This window comes from Ciconia boyciana, chromosome 1 (genome assembly GCF_034638445.1).
Source record: "Ciconia boyciana chromosome 1, ASM3463844v1, whole genome shotgun sequence".
In the NCBI taxonomy this organism is placed as follows: domain Eukaryota; kingdom Metazoa; phylum Chordata; class Aves; order Ciconiiformes; family Ciconiidae; genus Ciconia; species Ciconia boyciana.
In genome coordinates, this window is record NC_132934.1 from 204,316,490 (window position 1) to 204,332,398 (window position 15,909).

General features: G+C 35.6%; 1 protein-coding gene across 4 annotated transcripts in view; it reads right to left on the minus strand.

Moving 5' to 3' along the window:
* DYNC2H1 (dynein cytoplasmic 2 heavy chain 1) overlaps positions 1-15,909 on the minus strand; it is a 183,277-nt gene that overhangs the window by 62,533 nt on the left and 104,835 nt on the right. For all 4 annotated transcript variants that reach the window (XM_072850637.1, XM_072850636.1, XM_072850635.1 and 1 more), the window contains 6 exons: positions 11,531-11,656; positions 9,462-9,572; positions 6,996-7,151; positions 4,908-4,983; positions 3,245-3,456; positions 1,255-1,359 (listed from right to left, as the gene is read on the minus strand). In XM_072850637.1, coding sequence (XP_072706738.1) covers positions 1,255-1,359; positions 3,245-3,456; positions 4,908-4,983; positions 6,996-7,151; positions 9,462-9,572; positions 11,531-11,656 — 786 coding nt within the window. The remainder of the gene's footprint in view (positions 1-1,254; positions 1,360-3,244; positions 3,457-4,907; positions 4,984-6,995; positions 7,152-9,461; positions 9,573-11,530; positions 11,657-15,909) is intronic.

Genomic DNA, 15,909 nt, shown 5'->3' on the forward strand with positions numbered 1-15,909 from the left:
GCCATCTTGCCCCTGACTTCTAGTTGCTGGCCCAACAAGAAAATGTTTTCACTTGGGTCCTGTGTCATATTTGGCACCTCCTAGTAGGTGTCTTAAATACATCTGGGCATCTCCAGATGATACAAGATACCAATTCTTAGGCAACTGAATTGACACCTAAGGGAAGTGATAAAATATTAGCAATGAAAAGCTTTGTCCAACAAACGAAACAATGTATTGATGATGAAGACATCCAGAGTTCTAATCATTCCATCCTTTCCCTTCTTAGACTGACAAAATAGAAGTTATGAGGAGAACAAGAGAGACACTCAGTATTTTCTGGCTCCACAAAGGGTGAGAAGAATAGCTGCCCCAGCTGTGCCATTGATAGTACCCAGCATAATGGGTAACCCAGGTCACTCACCTGAGCTAAGGCTTCCACATACAACTCTAAAACAAATAGGTGAAAAATCTTTGATCATTGCCTATTATTCCAGCACTAAGATAACTGCATTCTCATATATTAAACATATATTCGAATCTGGACTACACTGCAATTAAATGATAGCTGAGAACTCTTGACTATGATATAGCCATCTGCCATATCTTAACAGCTAAAGCAATAATGGAAATATTTAAAATTAGTGAATTTTTAAAGTAAGACCTACAAAAACCCTGGAACTTACTTTTCATTATGTTGAGAATTTCATTATGACATGCCTAAGTAGTTGTATGCTATTCTCCAGTGAGAACAACGTTTCTTTTCAAAGTTTCACATTTCTAACAGTAAAGATCGAATTCTGACTACCAGGAGAATTCTTCAGAATTTCTCTTTCAGAAAAAGCATAAAATGTTACCCATATTCTATCTGTCAAACTATTGTATTAGAATTTGGTGACCAAAACTAAAACCTTAACTTACAGTGAACAGTAGCTGTAAGAACTATCCCATTGACAGGAGTTAGATTAACAGTATAAATAGAACTACTGAAACTACTTACATACATGGATACTCCTCAACATGAACTGAATTATACTATTGCAAACCTTCTCAATAATTCTTTGTTTATTTAAGTCCTAAAGGAATATCTTTGTAACTAAAGATAACCGGTATTATATTAAAATATTCTACAGATGAAAGCCAACATATTCCAAAAATCCCTCCATTTACTCTGACTTTCTTACGGAAATTCATATTTATGAACAAGTAGCTGGGTTCTCTAGCTTGTACTGGACTCATAAAAGATTCAGAGGTCAATGAAAAGTGTAATTTTACCTGGGAACTGATCATACGTTGTGATGAACGAGAAATATTAGCAGGCAGGCCAAAAAAATCAGGTTTATCATCTTCTGGAAGGCTTTCAATAATATTACGATAATCCTGCATTAGAAGAAAAGAATAAATGTAACTGAGGGAACTTTTTGTTCAGCTCATGAAATTAACACTGTATGCTGAAAAGAATTTCATTAAGTGCACTGCGTAACACAAAGATTAAAATAAGTATATAACACATGACATATCTTGGTAATCTTGTTTATAAATTTCTTGATTTTATTTATAAAAAACTATCTTCTTTTATATAGTGTTTCCACTCCAAAAGAGCAAAAAGCAATTCTGATTACAGGGATGCTATCAACTGAAAAGAAAAATATCTAAGACTGTCTCTGAAAAGTAGTTACAATATTTCTGTTGAAAACTTAAAAGTAAGATTAATGATAATATGAAAAAGAAAAAAGATTTCAGCATTTGGAATTTGAATAAGAGTATAATATTTATAAAATGAAGAGCACTCACTTCATTTAAATCTATGAAGATATCACTCAAAGAAAGTGAAATCATTTAGGTAAAAATACTTTGCATGACCATTGGAGATGCAGAATAGCATCAGTACTGGTTATAGTGTAATAGTCACTAGCGATGCTGCTCTTGTACAAAACAGAAAGAGGCCTTGCAGAGTAAGGTAGACTAATGGTGCTGGATGTCTCTTTTATTGTGGCTTTAAAGGCAAAAATATTTACAGTTTGAAAGTCTGGCTGCACTCTATTGCATTATATCATGTGCATTTTATCCTTTGCTTGCAGGAGCATGTCTTAGGTGTGCACGATTTTCTTTGACACGGAACCTCACTTCAGAGATAACAACAGTAGCAGACCTCTACACCAAACACTGAGGGAACACTACTTAGTAAGAGATATTATTCCAATTAACTTAAGTAATCAAACTTAGCTTTATTATTAGTGTTCTACTAATCAAAACTACTCTCAGAAAAATATTTAAGACATAAAAGTATAAAGTCTTACATAAATAATCATATAACTATAAGAAATTGAGAGATATTAAATGCAGTGCAGGCGAGAAGAAAGGCTCATCTATTTCACCATATTATCTGCACAAATAGAGACCAGCCTGGTTTGTTTATTCCTTCCCTCTTTATGATATTAACCTAGCACATTTATAGAAAATAACCATCATATTTAAAGTAAAAAAAATAAACAAACGCCAAACCTAAACAGTCAGAATCCAGGTAGAGAATGCCAAACAACAGCAATTTATTTTAACTGGCATAATTCCATTTACATCAACTCATATTAGAGGTCCAGTATGGAGTCCTACATTAAAATGCAAATGAATCTTAATAATAGTAACAACAACAATAGTATTTTAAAGGATAGGGAGAGATCAGTTCTTTAGACTCTGTTGAATTCCCTCTTGTTTACACTAAAGGAATACTAAAGGAGAATCAGAATCCATATTTATCTCCAAATAAAATATCATATAGCCTCCACAGCATGTAAGCAGATTATGTTAGAAAGTTGCTATATTTTGTAAATAAGGAGATATATTTAGATTTTCCTATTTCATCCAGAAGTTATAAGAATGTTTAGCAGTCTGTACAAAAGTGCTATTATGTTAATATACTAAGTTATATTAAAAAAATTATATCCTTCTTTGTAATAAATTGACCCAATTTCTTTTACTTCATAGCTATTTCTTTTCTATATTACTTTTACTTCAGTTCTTCATAGCTATGCTGCTCTGCACCATAGTCTAATCAGATATCATAAAAAAGAAGACTGACCAAACAGACTAGCTGAATGGTTCTGACAACTTAAGAATTAGTGTTCCACATGAAAGAAGTCTTAAATAAATGGAGGTATCCTTTGGATTGTAGCTCTGGTTTTCTTTGTCAAATTATTTTCAAGAATAATCCTTGAAAATAACTTATTTTAGTTTCTATATTAGGTGATAGAAGATGTATACCTACCAAAATACTGCAGGAATTCGGTAAAGAGATCGAATATGGGAAACTAGTCATCTTCTTGCCTCTAGCATTTAAACTGCCAATGACTCGTGAATTGAAAAGCTGCTCCAAGTAGGACCGAAGAACCCTCATATCGAAGTAATTATCTACACGGCCTCCATAAATTGCATTTTCAAACAAGCCATGAACAAATTCCCACTGAAAATCTTTGGAACCTATAAATTAATTAATATTAGGTTTGTATCAATGGATAGCATTGCATTATAAGCATTTCTTGTCATTGCAGTTCTTCAGTAAAATAAAAAAATACAAACACATCAAATAATTAATTTCTAATTGTTTTTCTTCTATATTACCAAGTAATAAAAGCTGCAGAAACTTCAATGAGTTTGTAAATATTTGTCATTGATAAAACGAACACTTACTGTGTTCCAAAATGAGTTATTAGAAATATTACTTAAGTCTTGAAGTGCTTTTTATTGTAGTTAAACCAATTGGTTATATGCATTTCAGAAATGACGCTATTAAAATTTTAATTATGTGTTCCTTTGTCATAAATAAAAAGAATGCCCTTGTTCAAAATTTTATACACTATTTTGTATTACAGTACCATCTGATCTCATAAAATAAACTGATTGATTGAACCAAACCAGATCATGCTCGAAACAGATAACATTACTGGAAATGTCATCTTTCAAACACAAAGAGGTCCAGGATAGGTACTTTGTAAATCATAAATCACACAACATAGCACATAAAACTAAGCATGTTACTATTAGTCTCCTGGTCAGATTGATGTTGCAATTAGATCACTCTGACTTAGCTATATCCCTCAAGTTCAAAATAACTTAATTGCACCTCCTTCTATCACAGTTGTGCAAAATAACTACATGGGACAATGACCTACTTATACTTTATAGCTTTCATGCGCAAGTAGAAGCTTGATCAGAAAGGTACTTCTTAAAGTCCCTTCAAAAAAGAAAGCAGCAACTACTTTAAGGGGGGTTTTATTGGTGGTAACTGTTGTTTCCAAATACTTCAATCATTCCTTAGTAAGAAAAGTTATCTTCACAGCAATAGTTAATGATTAGATTAATGATTATCATTGATAGTTAATGATTCATCCTCTTTACAACATTGTATGTTTCAAGTCTGTATAACTAAGGTCCAATTCCAGAAGTACTAATCATCCATAAATCTCATTTAAGTCAATGATCATAAATTATCTCTAACTATGAGTTCCTAACTTTACTTTGAAATAATATAAAATGCAAAGACTTTAAAAAAATTATCTTTTTCGTATTAACTAATATTAACAAATTACTATGCTACTTAACAGAACAATGAAGTGGGCTCTAGCTAACAGTGAGTTTCAATATGAAGAATTCATTCATATTCAGTTCATATTCAATTCATTTATTCAATATATGGGGGAGCTCACACTGGGAAGGGGTTCCAACCCAATGAAGATTCAAATGCAAAATTTAAATACCTTCAAAGCAGCCTTTAAACAGAATGGCCGCACTCCAAACAAAACAATCACACAAAGTAACCAATTTATAAAAATTACCGTAAAAGTTTTTAATATCCTAAAAATTTTAAATGAGACACATTCAGAAGGGTTATGCTACAGAGGTGAGAAATGTTTCCTTAAGAAGTGACTTACCCTCAAAGAGTCTATCAATAATGTCAAAACCAGCACGGAGATCAGATAAAGAAAATTCATAAAACTTGGTCCAACCCTACCATTAAAAGAAAGCCAAAGAACTTAATTAGTCACATAATGATGATCATGAAGTAAACTACAAATATTAGGTGGTTACTGAATACTGTATAATACTTAATACTGAACGAAAAAAGAGACAAACTATGTCCTCTAAAGTGCACCTTTGGAAACATTCAGTGGAGGTAGTATAAAAAAAGTCAGCTCTACCAGTGATTTAATTCTACATACTTATACAAACTAGAATCCATTGAGTAAGAGGAATGTAAACTTAAGATTCTTTTATTTCCTAGCAGTATTTACTTCAACTAAAACATGCTGACATCTGTTACTAGATCACACGTTGAATTATGATTTTATTTCTGAGGGCTTTTCTGCATTTCAGTTTCCTTTGGATTTTAATAAATAGGTCTGATTCTTCAAACACAGTCTACATTATACTTTCATCATCTCACTCCTTAATTCATGTCACTTCTCTACTGACAGAAAAAAATCTAATGAGTAAAGCAATTACTGCTACTATTACAGCAAAAATGCTGACTGCCATATGCATATTTTAATCATTCTCAGTTTGTACTTCCTTTCTGTTCTTGGTGGCATTATTCTTTATATAGCTTTAATGTGTAATGCGTATGCAATTCTCAGAAAATCCTTTCAATGTAAATGGATAAGTATAAATAAATTTTGATATATGATACAGGACTTAGGAAATCCAGATCTCAAAGGTATACGCTGTTGCTGTATCTTCTTATGGTTGTACCTTTGCATATGGATCATATCATAGGAACAGGAGCGTGTCACTCATAATGAGAAACATGCAAATGTGTCAGATAACATGCACGTATCCAGTGAGATGGATACAGTCTCAGGCCAAGACTGCAGCTGTTTCACAGATCAGAATCAAGCTATCAGCCAGTCACCGTGAGGGTCATAAACTGGAAAGATGCTGCAGTTTCTCAACAGTGATCATGTATTTTTTTTGACAGATCTGTACATGGACCCAGAACAATCTGAAATTCATTATAAAATACAAGAGCTTCTACCTGGGATTGCAGTCCAGCAACGTTAGAAACTGGTAATCTTAAGCAAAATATAAAATTGTCACTAAGTCTGTACATGAGACAAACAGTTACAGTGGATTAAGGACAAAGCAGTAATCCTGTCTTGTGTCACTTGGAAAGCTGGTGGTAAATGAACATGAATTGGAACAAAGCCAAATGAAAGTTTATGTATCAGATCAGCACTTTAAATATTTTCACTTATTCTACTCCTTGAACACCATATTCAAAGTTTGTTACTACAAGAGGCAGACAACCTTCTAAATCACAAAGTCAAAACGAGCAAAAAACTCTCAAACATTCTAGGCTCTGCCAGATCAAATCTTTCAGATGACAGGTTAATTTCATCACTCACCTAAATAAAAAAAACCAAGACATAGAACAGGTTGTTGGTTGGGGTTTTGTTCTGTTTAATTTAAGCATCTACAGCCAGAAATAAATGTTTGCTTTAAACAAAAATTTATCTAAGGAAAAAACACATCATAGTCTTGGAAAACCATTATAATCCTCACAACAAATGAGTGAATTCCCTTGTTTTTCCTTCTCCTCGAAGAGGGTTTGTGTGCAGAAAGAGTAGACAATATAATCTCCTCCTTCCCACCAAAGTGTCTCTTTTCTTACGTCTTCCATTCAATCATGTATGTTTCCAAAATATTTTTTTTTCCTCTCCCAAGCAAACACAATTCACAGTCTTTTCCATGGGATCTCACTCCTGCATCAGTATAAGTTAGTACACAAATCACAAAATAACCCCACCCAGGCAGTAGCAATTTTCAGAGGGATAAGAATTTAGGCTACCAAGATCTTATTTTGCAATGAATTCAGAGGCAATAATGATGGCAGGCACCAGAAGTATCTGAGTTTTACTCATCTCTGAACATGATCCAACATATACCTGATGAAAAATACTTGCAAATATAAAACCTAATAAATGGGGTAATTTTTTTCAAAGGTAGCAAAAAAAAAATATTACCTGAGGAATATAATTTCTTCTTTCTTGGCATACAGCATGAAACCATGCTAAACGAAAGAGACAATGCGCTCGAGACAAATTTCCCTTTTTATTAATTTGCTCTAGTGTCCAAGATTCATAGGTTCGCAAGAGATTCTTTTTGAGGCCTGGAGGTGCCTGCATTGCAAGGAAAAATGCTGTTCTAGACAGAAAACCTGATATATTTATGCACTATTTTCTCAAATTCTAACTTACAATTTATAACTTAATGAAATGACAAACAGTACTTAATAAAACAAAATTTAACAAGAAAAAAATCTGCTTGTAATAAACGGCCTAACGACAGAATGATCTCATACTGAAAACAGCTTAAACAATTTAAACATACTGAAATTGTAACCAGGACCAACTAATAGGAGAACTGAACTACACTATAAGAACTTAGTGAAAGAATAGTACTCTATCAAAATATGTAAGCTTAAAAGTAAACTCAATTTCTTCAAGAACAAGAACTTTCTTCTGATTTTACAAACTCAACTACCAATTATCATTTCTGTGATTAGACCCAACTCGCCTTATGCCATCACTGTACTGTATTAGTTAGCATATAGATATGGTATACAAGTATGATAAAATGCCAGTTCTCTGATTTAGTGTTAGGTAGTGTTTACAACCAGTAGAAATAACTGCAGTTAAAGTGTATATAATAACAAAGATTACAGTGCTTAGAAGTAAAAATAATTGCTTAGATATCCAGCCATTTTCAAATTATTTGCAAGTGTGAAGGGAAACATAAATTTTAAAGAGATCCCATTTTCATATTTATAAGAATATCCTTTCTTTCTTTTGAAAAACAATGTTTGTTAATGTTTCCATAAGATTACCACAGTTGCATATGTTGCATATGCACACTTGTGGCAAATAATTGCAAAATATTGTAGTCGATGATTTTTTTTTTTAAACTACCTACATACTGATTGGTAACAGTTAAGGGACATACCACAACCATATAATAATCAAATATTATTAAAGTCATTGGCAATCATTGCCCTTTTGTGGTAACAAAATATTTACTATAAATGAAAAAAAAAAAGGTAACAAAAGGATTTAGAACATTGCATCCGTGCAAAGTTCCAATTATTCCAAAGATAGTGGGATCAATAACTTCGAGAAGCTAGATGAAAATAAATGTGACAATCCTATACAGTCCTGTAGTTTCTGTACCACTGAAGACCTTGGCCAATAGCATCCTGGCTTGTATCAGGAATAGTGTGGCCAGCAGAACTAGGGAAGTGATCATGCCCCTGTACTCGGCACTGGTGAGGCCGCACTTCGAATCCTGTGTTCAGTTTTGGGCCGCTCACTACAAGACCTTGAGGTGCTGGAGTGTGTCCAAAGAAGGGCAACGAAGCTGGTGAAGGGTCTAGAGCACAAGTCTTACGAGGAGCGGCTGAGGGAACTGGGGTTGTTTAGTCTGGAGACAAGGAGGCTCAGGGGAGACCTTATCGCTCTCTACAGCTACCTGAAAGGAGGTTGTAGAGAGGTGGGGGTCGGTCTCTTCTCCCAGGTAACAAGTGATAGGACGAGAGGAAATGGCCTCCAGTTGCGCCAGGGGAGGTTTAGATTGGATATTAGGAAATTTTACTTCACTGAAAGGGTTATCAAGCATTGGAACAGGCTGCCCAGGGAAGTGGTTGAGTCGCCATCCCTGGAGGTCTTTAAAAGACATGTAGATGTGGTGCTTAGGGACATGGTTTAGTGGTGGACTTGGCAGTGTTAGGTTTATGGTTGGACTTGATGATCTTAAAGGTCTTTTCCAACCTATACGATTCTGTGATTCTGTGAAATGATTAGAGCACTTTCCAACAATTTGGAGGAGCATAGTCCCAGTTATTCCTTAGGTTGATCTATTCTGAAAGCAAAACTCTCAACTTTCAGTAAAGGCCTTTAACTGTATATTCTGCTGTATGGGAGGAGAGACATTTTTGTTAAAAGGGTCCAGTGAATAAAAAGCTATGGGGCCAAAAAGAAAAAGAAAGTGTGATTCTGTGGTCTTCAGATGAGTACATTCATCAAGGAGGAATTCCTTGTTTTTCATCCATGTCCCAGCACCCAAAAACCCTTAAAAGGTTTTTGCTTTTAAGAAACACTGATTAAATGCATAAAAGAATCTGAAGCAGAAAACAACACAAATACTTTCAGTTCAGACTTGCAATTGGAAAAAATATCTGGAAAGAAATTTTACAAACCCTCCCTTTAAAGCACAGCTTCTGCAAATTTCCACATGTACATTATAAATGATCATTAAAAATCCTTTAAGGTAAATTCATAGCATTTTTTGGTTTACATCTAACTGAAATAAGGCAAAACCAGTTATGAAAATAGTCCACATTATCCAAACTTTAATCTATCTAAACATGTATTTTACTATACATCAAAGTTCATTCTTTGAAAACATGCAATAAAAGCTTTCCAAACAGATCTTACTTCATAAGTTATTTTCAGACTTGACTGAAGCAAAATTGGAGTAAATTTTGGATGAACTTCAGTAGTAAGCCAAAGGCGGAAGTTTGGTTGAGGCTGTAATGTATTCAGTTCCTATTAAAGAGATGTTATATATTGAAGTAGGTTTTCTTTTTTTTTTTAATATACAGAACAGTATTTACAAAATTATAACCACCTAAATTAGAAAGTTAGGCTTGTCTAAAAATTCTTTAGCTGTTTTTACAAGTAAGGTTATTCAAAAGACTATTGTTTAAGATGTCTTGTCTCCACACATTCTATATGCCTGCCGTGCTCAAGTTGAAAGTTCATCCTAGTCTTGTCAAAATATTTGCAACTCCCTCCCAGATCCTAAATTCAGAGCATAAGAATATATAGCAGTTCTTTACTTCTTTTAGGTAAAAACACACCAGAAGGCTACATCTCAAAAGATGAAGGATTGGAATCTGGGTTGCCTATCAACAGCAGATCTCGATAACTTTCAACAACTGTATAGCTGTATTAATTTCTTTTTCTTCAAGTGTTTGTTGTATGCACACTTCACATATCATGATTCACAGAAAACTGAAGATAGGAAAATGGAGTTCTAAGAGAATAAATATTGTCAAATACTATTTCAAATACAAAGGCTTCACAAAACATATGTAATTAATGAATATATGAAAACATACTGCTGGTGCTTTATGTGCATCTGAAACAGACATATTTTCCACTGAAGCTACCAAAGTTGTTTGACAATTGACTTGAGAACAATGATCCACAGCCTTGGAAGCAGGAGATTTAAGAAAAGAAAACAAGGGAATTTACATGCTGGTTCAAATGCAGTCATCTGCAGCATGCATCCTCTGATACATCGAGTTTGGCTAGAAGACAGCTAAGGGCAGTCAGCTGTAAGCTATGAAGCTATAATCTTCATAATTATAAAGTTCATATTGACCAGTGTGTCAGAAAAAATATTTCATCTGCCCAAATGCAAAGTCTGTGAGAATTTAATTTAAGTACCTGGATGGAACTGAACTATAAATAGGCACGTCTCTCTTAAAAGGATGTTCAAACATACGAATTACATAGCCTCATGCTTGCTAATGGTACACAAAACAGACAAGGGGAGTCAAACATGAGCAAATCTCAGTCTACATTAAGTTCAGCAAGAAGTTTAACACCTTCAGTATTATCTTCTTGTGGAAAGAATAAGAAACTTCTGATACATATCCATATTTAAAGACTTACAAGATCTGAAATTAGTAAGAGGCTTACAAACACTCCCTTACTGTTACTATCATATTCAGACTAGATGACACATATCAGTGTTAGCTTGCTTTGCCTTTCCCTTTTTTTAAAAAGGATTATATGGATGAGAAAGGCACATGCATGCCACATGGTCATTGCTAGACAGACAGAAGATAGTCTCCAAGCTCATGTGCATGGAGTACACATTACAGACAATCATTAGAAACTGGAAAATTAAGATTGTAGTAACTGTTGACAGGAATTCCCCACCTTTCTTTTTTTGAGTTAGTTTTCTTTGCGGATTTCACAGTGATATGCATGTAAAGTCACTTTGATCTAGTTAGTAAGTTAGTGATTTACATGCTACAAGTAAGAGTATATTTCTATAGAACATTAGACATTTTAAGTTCAAATTAGCAAAAACCTCTTGGTGACTCAGACACAAGCTACACTTAACATAAAAGAACTAATAAAAAGGAAGTCTTAGAACTGGGGAAATAAAATAAAAATTAAACATACATAGATTCAGCATTCAGCAAACATGGGCAGTATCCCATAAAGTACCAGAAGTCCTAACAGGATCATTTGTTCACTCATTGTGGCAGAAATACTCTACATTGTATGAAAATTAAAGCACTCACACAAAGGAAGGAGCTGCTTAGATCCAAAGCATTTCACCTTATTCATGACTGAGATAACTGCAAAGGTTTATTTTTAAATTGTCGTAATTTTAAACATCACCATGGAAATGCCTGAAATGCTTCAGAAATGTTGCATACTAATTTTGTCTATTTTCCAATACATTCTTCTCTAGTTACCCTCACCTTTTCCAATACAGGAAGCCACGATGTAACAAGATGCAGGTTCTTTAAACACAGCCATTCTCCATTGCGTGCACATTCTTTTAAAGTTTGAATAGCCAGGTCAGCTTGGCCTTGGCCCATTGCAATCTGAAATGAAAGACACAGTTGTATCAGGAATTTATCATAGCTTATTTAACAGCTAAATATGAAATTGTGTTTCCAAGTTAGACTGCATATGTAAAAAAGAAGGTGTGCTGAAGATAACCAGAATTTTCTATAATGTGATAGGCTACTAAAGTAGGGAAAAGATTAATGAAAACGTAGTTTTTTCCTTGCAACCTATCTAACCAGAGTTTCTTAAGAAACATCATTACCTAGCCTTTTTATGGAAAAAAACATACATCATTTGGTGACAGTGATGGTATTCCCTGGGAACTCAAAAAGTAATTTAAATATCAGTGACTGAACTGTATTACTGCAGAACTGCTGATACAATAAAAATGAGATATAAATGAGAATGAATTTTCTTTTGACTGTAAGTTAGGAGTACTTCCTTTGAAGAGAAACATTCATATTCAGATGACTGAAAAACTAAGGCTGCTCTCCTTCTAACTGGGAAATATGAACAGCTTAACAAACAGTCTTTTCTTCATTTTTATAGTACCATATTGCTGCTAAAATAAATTTGGATCCTCAAATGGAAATACAAAGATCCCAAACTGAATTTTCAGATAAATTAGTGAAAACTGATAATAAAGAAAGGACTTGTTCTGTGGCACAATTACCACAACAATTGATGTTAGACTATCTGTAGAGTACATTCACCTTAGTTCTCCCTTAGAATCTAATTGGAAGCTATACATAACAAAAAACCCTGAACCAAACAGGTTGAAAAGAAAGTGGTCTTAGCATATCTGAAAAGTCTTGTCTTGGCATTACTGTTATAGCAAAATATAACTATTGTGATTATTATGACTTCATCAAATATCTCTTAAGAGGAAATCCACCCTGTCTTTTTATCCTAAAACTGTACTGAATCAAAGGAACCTGGAGCCTTAGCTTTATATGATGATACAGGGGTGTCCTCTGCCTAAATACAACTGAGTATAATATCTTGAAATAATTTAAAAGATAACTGAAGATAACAAAAGAAGATAACTGAAAGTCACCAGACAGTATGGTAGTACACCACACAAATTTAGTGGTCTGTTCTTTACCCCATATGAAATAACTCAACAGAGAAGAAAAATCTGATCTTCTGTGTTCTACTGAAATTGCATGAGAAAGTGCAGGAAAAAATAACGACAAAAAATATTCTCATTAGTAGGACAACTTTCAAATTACTTAGCTTTGAGCACTGCTCCTTAATCAAATACTATACCATGTTACATTTTAAAACTCCGACATGTAAAGGATATTTAGAGATAAACACAAAAAGCCATGCGGCAGAGTAAGAAATATGCATTCTGAAACATTCACAGCTAGATAAGCTGGCAGTAGGATCTAAATCTTTACAATTTGATGGGAAAAAATACGTTACATCAGTGCACATTCCAGGAAAGGAACAATTTCAAGGACTATTTAAAAGCAACAGTAAACTTGACATTTTCCATTTCTATGCTAACCAGTGATCAGCTAGATAACAACTCCCCTCCCCTGAATATTTCAAATGACAGAAGGAAACAATGTTTTACAGAAAGTTATAAAGTGTATTGGTACTGTGTATTAGGAATATTAGGAAACCACTTGGATCATAGAATAATTTAAGTTGGAATGGATCCTGGAAGGTCTCTGGTCCAACCTCCTGCTCAAAGTAGGGCCAGCTATGAAAGATCAGACCAGGAGCTGAGGGCTTTGTGCAGTGGACCCTTGGGAACCTCCAAGGATGGAGACTTCACCAGGAAATCTGTCTGACTGTTCTCATGTTGAAAAAGTTTCTCCTTACATCCAGTCATAACCTATCTCGTTACCATTTATGCCTGATTGCAAAGAGTCTGGGTCCATTTTCTCAATTACCTTCTTGTAGGTATTGAAAGGCTGTTATTAGATCATCACAAAGACTTCCCTGCTGGCAGGGCACAGTGCTGGCTCATGTCCAGCTTGTCGTCTACAAAAACCCTCAAGTCCTTTTCAGCAGAGGTCCTCCCCCGCCAGTCAATCCATTGCCTGTATCATCGTAAGGGTTTCTTCCTTCCCAGGGGCAGGACTTCACATTTCTTGAGTTCTGTAACTTTCCTGCCAGCAAAGGAAAGCCAAGGCGAGTTGTGAGCCCATTGCTCGGTGGGGCAGGGCACATAGTGACAAGGCACATGGAAAAGCTTGAGGTACTCAATGCCCTCTTAGTCTGAGGTTTCACTTGCTGAGGCTTGTTCTCAGGCCTCCCAGGTCTCCCAAACCTACAAGCAGGATTGAAGCGATACCTGCAGTAGAGACAGATTTAGGAATCACTCAACACACTCAGAAATAAAAAAGTCCATAGGATGAGATAGGATGCATCCAAGAGTGCTGGAGTGGAGGGGAGAGGAAGCTAATCTCACTCCTCGCTCTTATCTTCAAAAGCTTATGTTGACCTCAGTTGTTTGATGATGAAAAAGGAAAATGTCACATTTATCTTCAAGAAGGCCAAGAAGGAGAAAGACCTAGGTAATTACATGCTGGTCAGTCTCCACTCAGTCCCTGGGAAGGTTATGGAGCGAGTCCTCTTAGAAGCCATTTCTAAACACATGAAAAACACAGAGGTGATAAGGAGCAGCCAATATAGATTTACCAACGGCAGCTCATGCCTTATTGACTTCATTGCTTTCTATGATGAGGTGACTGCCACTGTGGACAAGGGGGTGCCAGTAAATGTTGTATACCTTGACTTATATAAGGCTTTTGACAGTCTCCCATATCCTCTTTATCACCAAATTGGAAAAATATGGGCTGGAGAAGTGAAAAATAAGATAGGCAGAAAAATGGGTGGACTGCTGGGCTCACAGGATGGTCAGTGGTGCAGAGTCCAGCTGGCAGCCAGTAACTAGTGGTATCCCTCAGAGATCAGTACTAGGACAAATACTGTTTAACGTCTTCATCAGTGACCTGGGTTAAGTGACTGGGTGCACTCTCAGCAAGCTAATGGATAACACCAAAGGGGGTGGGAGGGAGGGTGAGCAACCACGATGCTGGAAGGCAGGGCTGCTACTCAGATGGACCTGAACAGGATGGAGAAACAGGCTGGCAGTTCATGAAGTTCAACAAGACAAAGTTCAACAAGTCCTACACCTGGGATGCAATTATGCCATGCAACAGTACAGGCTGGGGTCTGCCTAGAGCTTTGGAGAAAAGGAGGCCCTAGTGGACAACAGGTTGAATATGAGTCAACAATGGGCCCTTGCAACAAAGGCCAATCCCATAATGGGCTGTATTAGTAAAAGCAGTCAGCAAGTCCAGGGAAGTGATCCTCCCCCTCTCTTTGGAACTTGTGAGACCACATCTGGAGTACTGTGTCCAGTTTTGGACTCCCCAGTAAAGACAGACATGGTCATACTGAAGTGACTCCACAGCAGACCACCAACATGGTCAGGGCACACTGAGCAGGGTTTGTTTAGCCAAGCAAATCCGGAGACATTGTCGCTGTCTACAACTACCTAATTGAAGAACGCAGAGAAGATAGAGCCAAACTCTTTCAGAGGCACATGGTGGTAGGACGTGAGTCAATGCACACAAGTTGGAACACGGGAAATACTGATTTGGTATTAGGAAAAACATTCTCCTGTGAGAGTGGTCAAATACCGGAACAAGTTGCCCAGAGATACTGTGGGATCTCCATCCTTGGAGGGGGGACCTCCCCTCTCTGAGCAAGGGGTTGAAGCAGATGATCTCCAGAAGTCCCTTCCAACCTAGGTTATTCTATGAATTTAACAGCTACAGTAAATTTCTTCTTAAAAAAAGTAAAGTTGTTTTCAACACCTCTGCATAGATCCAAATTTGAAACAGACACAGAAAATATAAAGTGATTTCTGAATAGTACAATTTCTGATTAAAGTCTACTCAAGGGGAATTATCTTCACCCAGTTCAGTTTTGTGTTGAATGAAAAACAGGGAAGCAGTTGTATACCATGACAAAAAACAACTGTTATATTAGCTGGGCAAATAATTTTGGTGTTGTATGCCTATTCCTGAAATCTGAGGGCTTTCCCGCATGGTCAATCTTAAACACTTTTTTAAAAAGACTTGAAATATAAGAGTTCTGCTCAGGAACTCCCATCAAAAATTAATTGGTTAACATTTACTTGTAAAATTTCTCAAAATATTTTACAGTATTTCACAAAATACCAAAGTATTCACAAACACTGAACATCTGGTGTATGTTTCCTGTTGAAGAAAGAAATATGCAAGTTCTGTAAGCAGAGGAAATT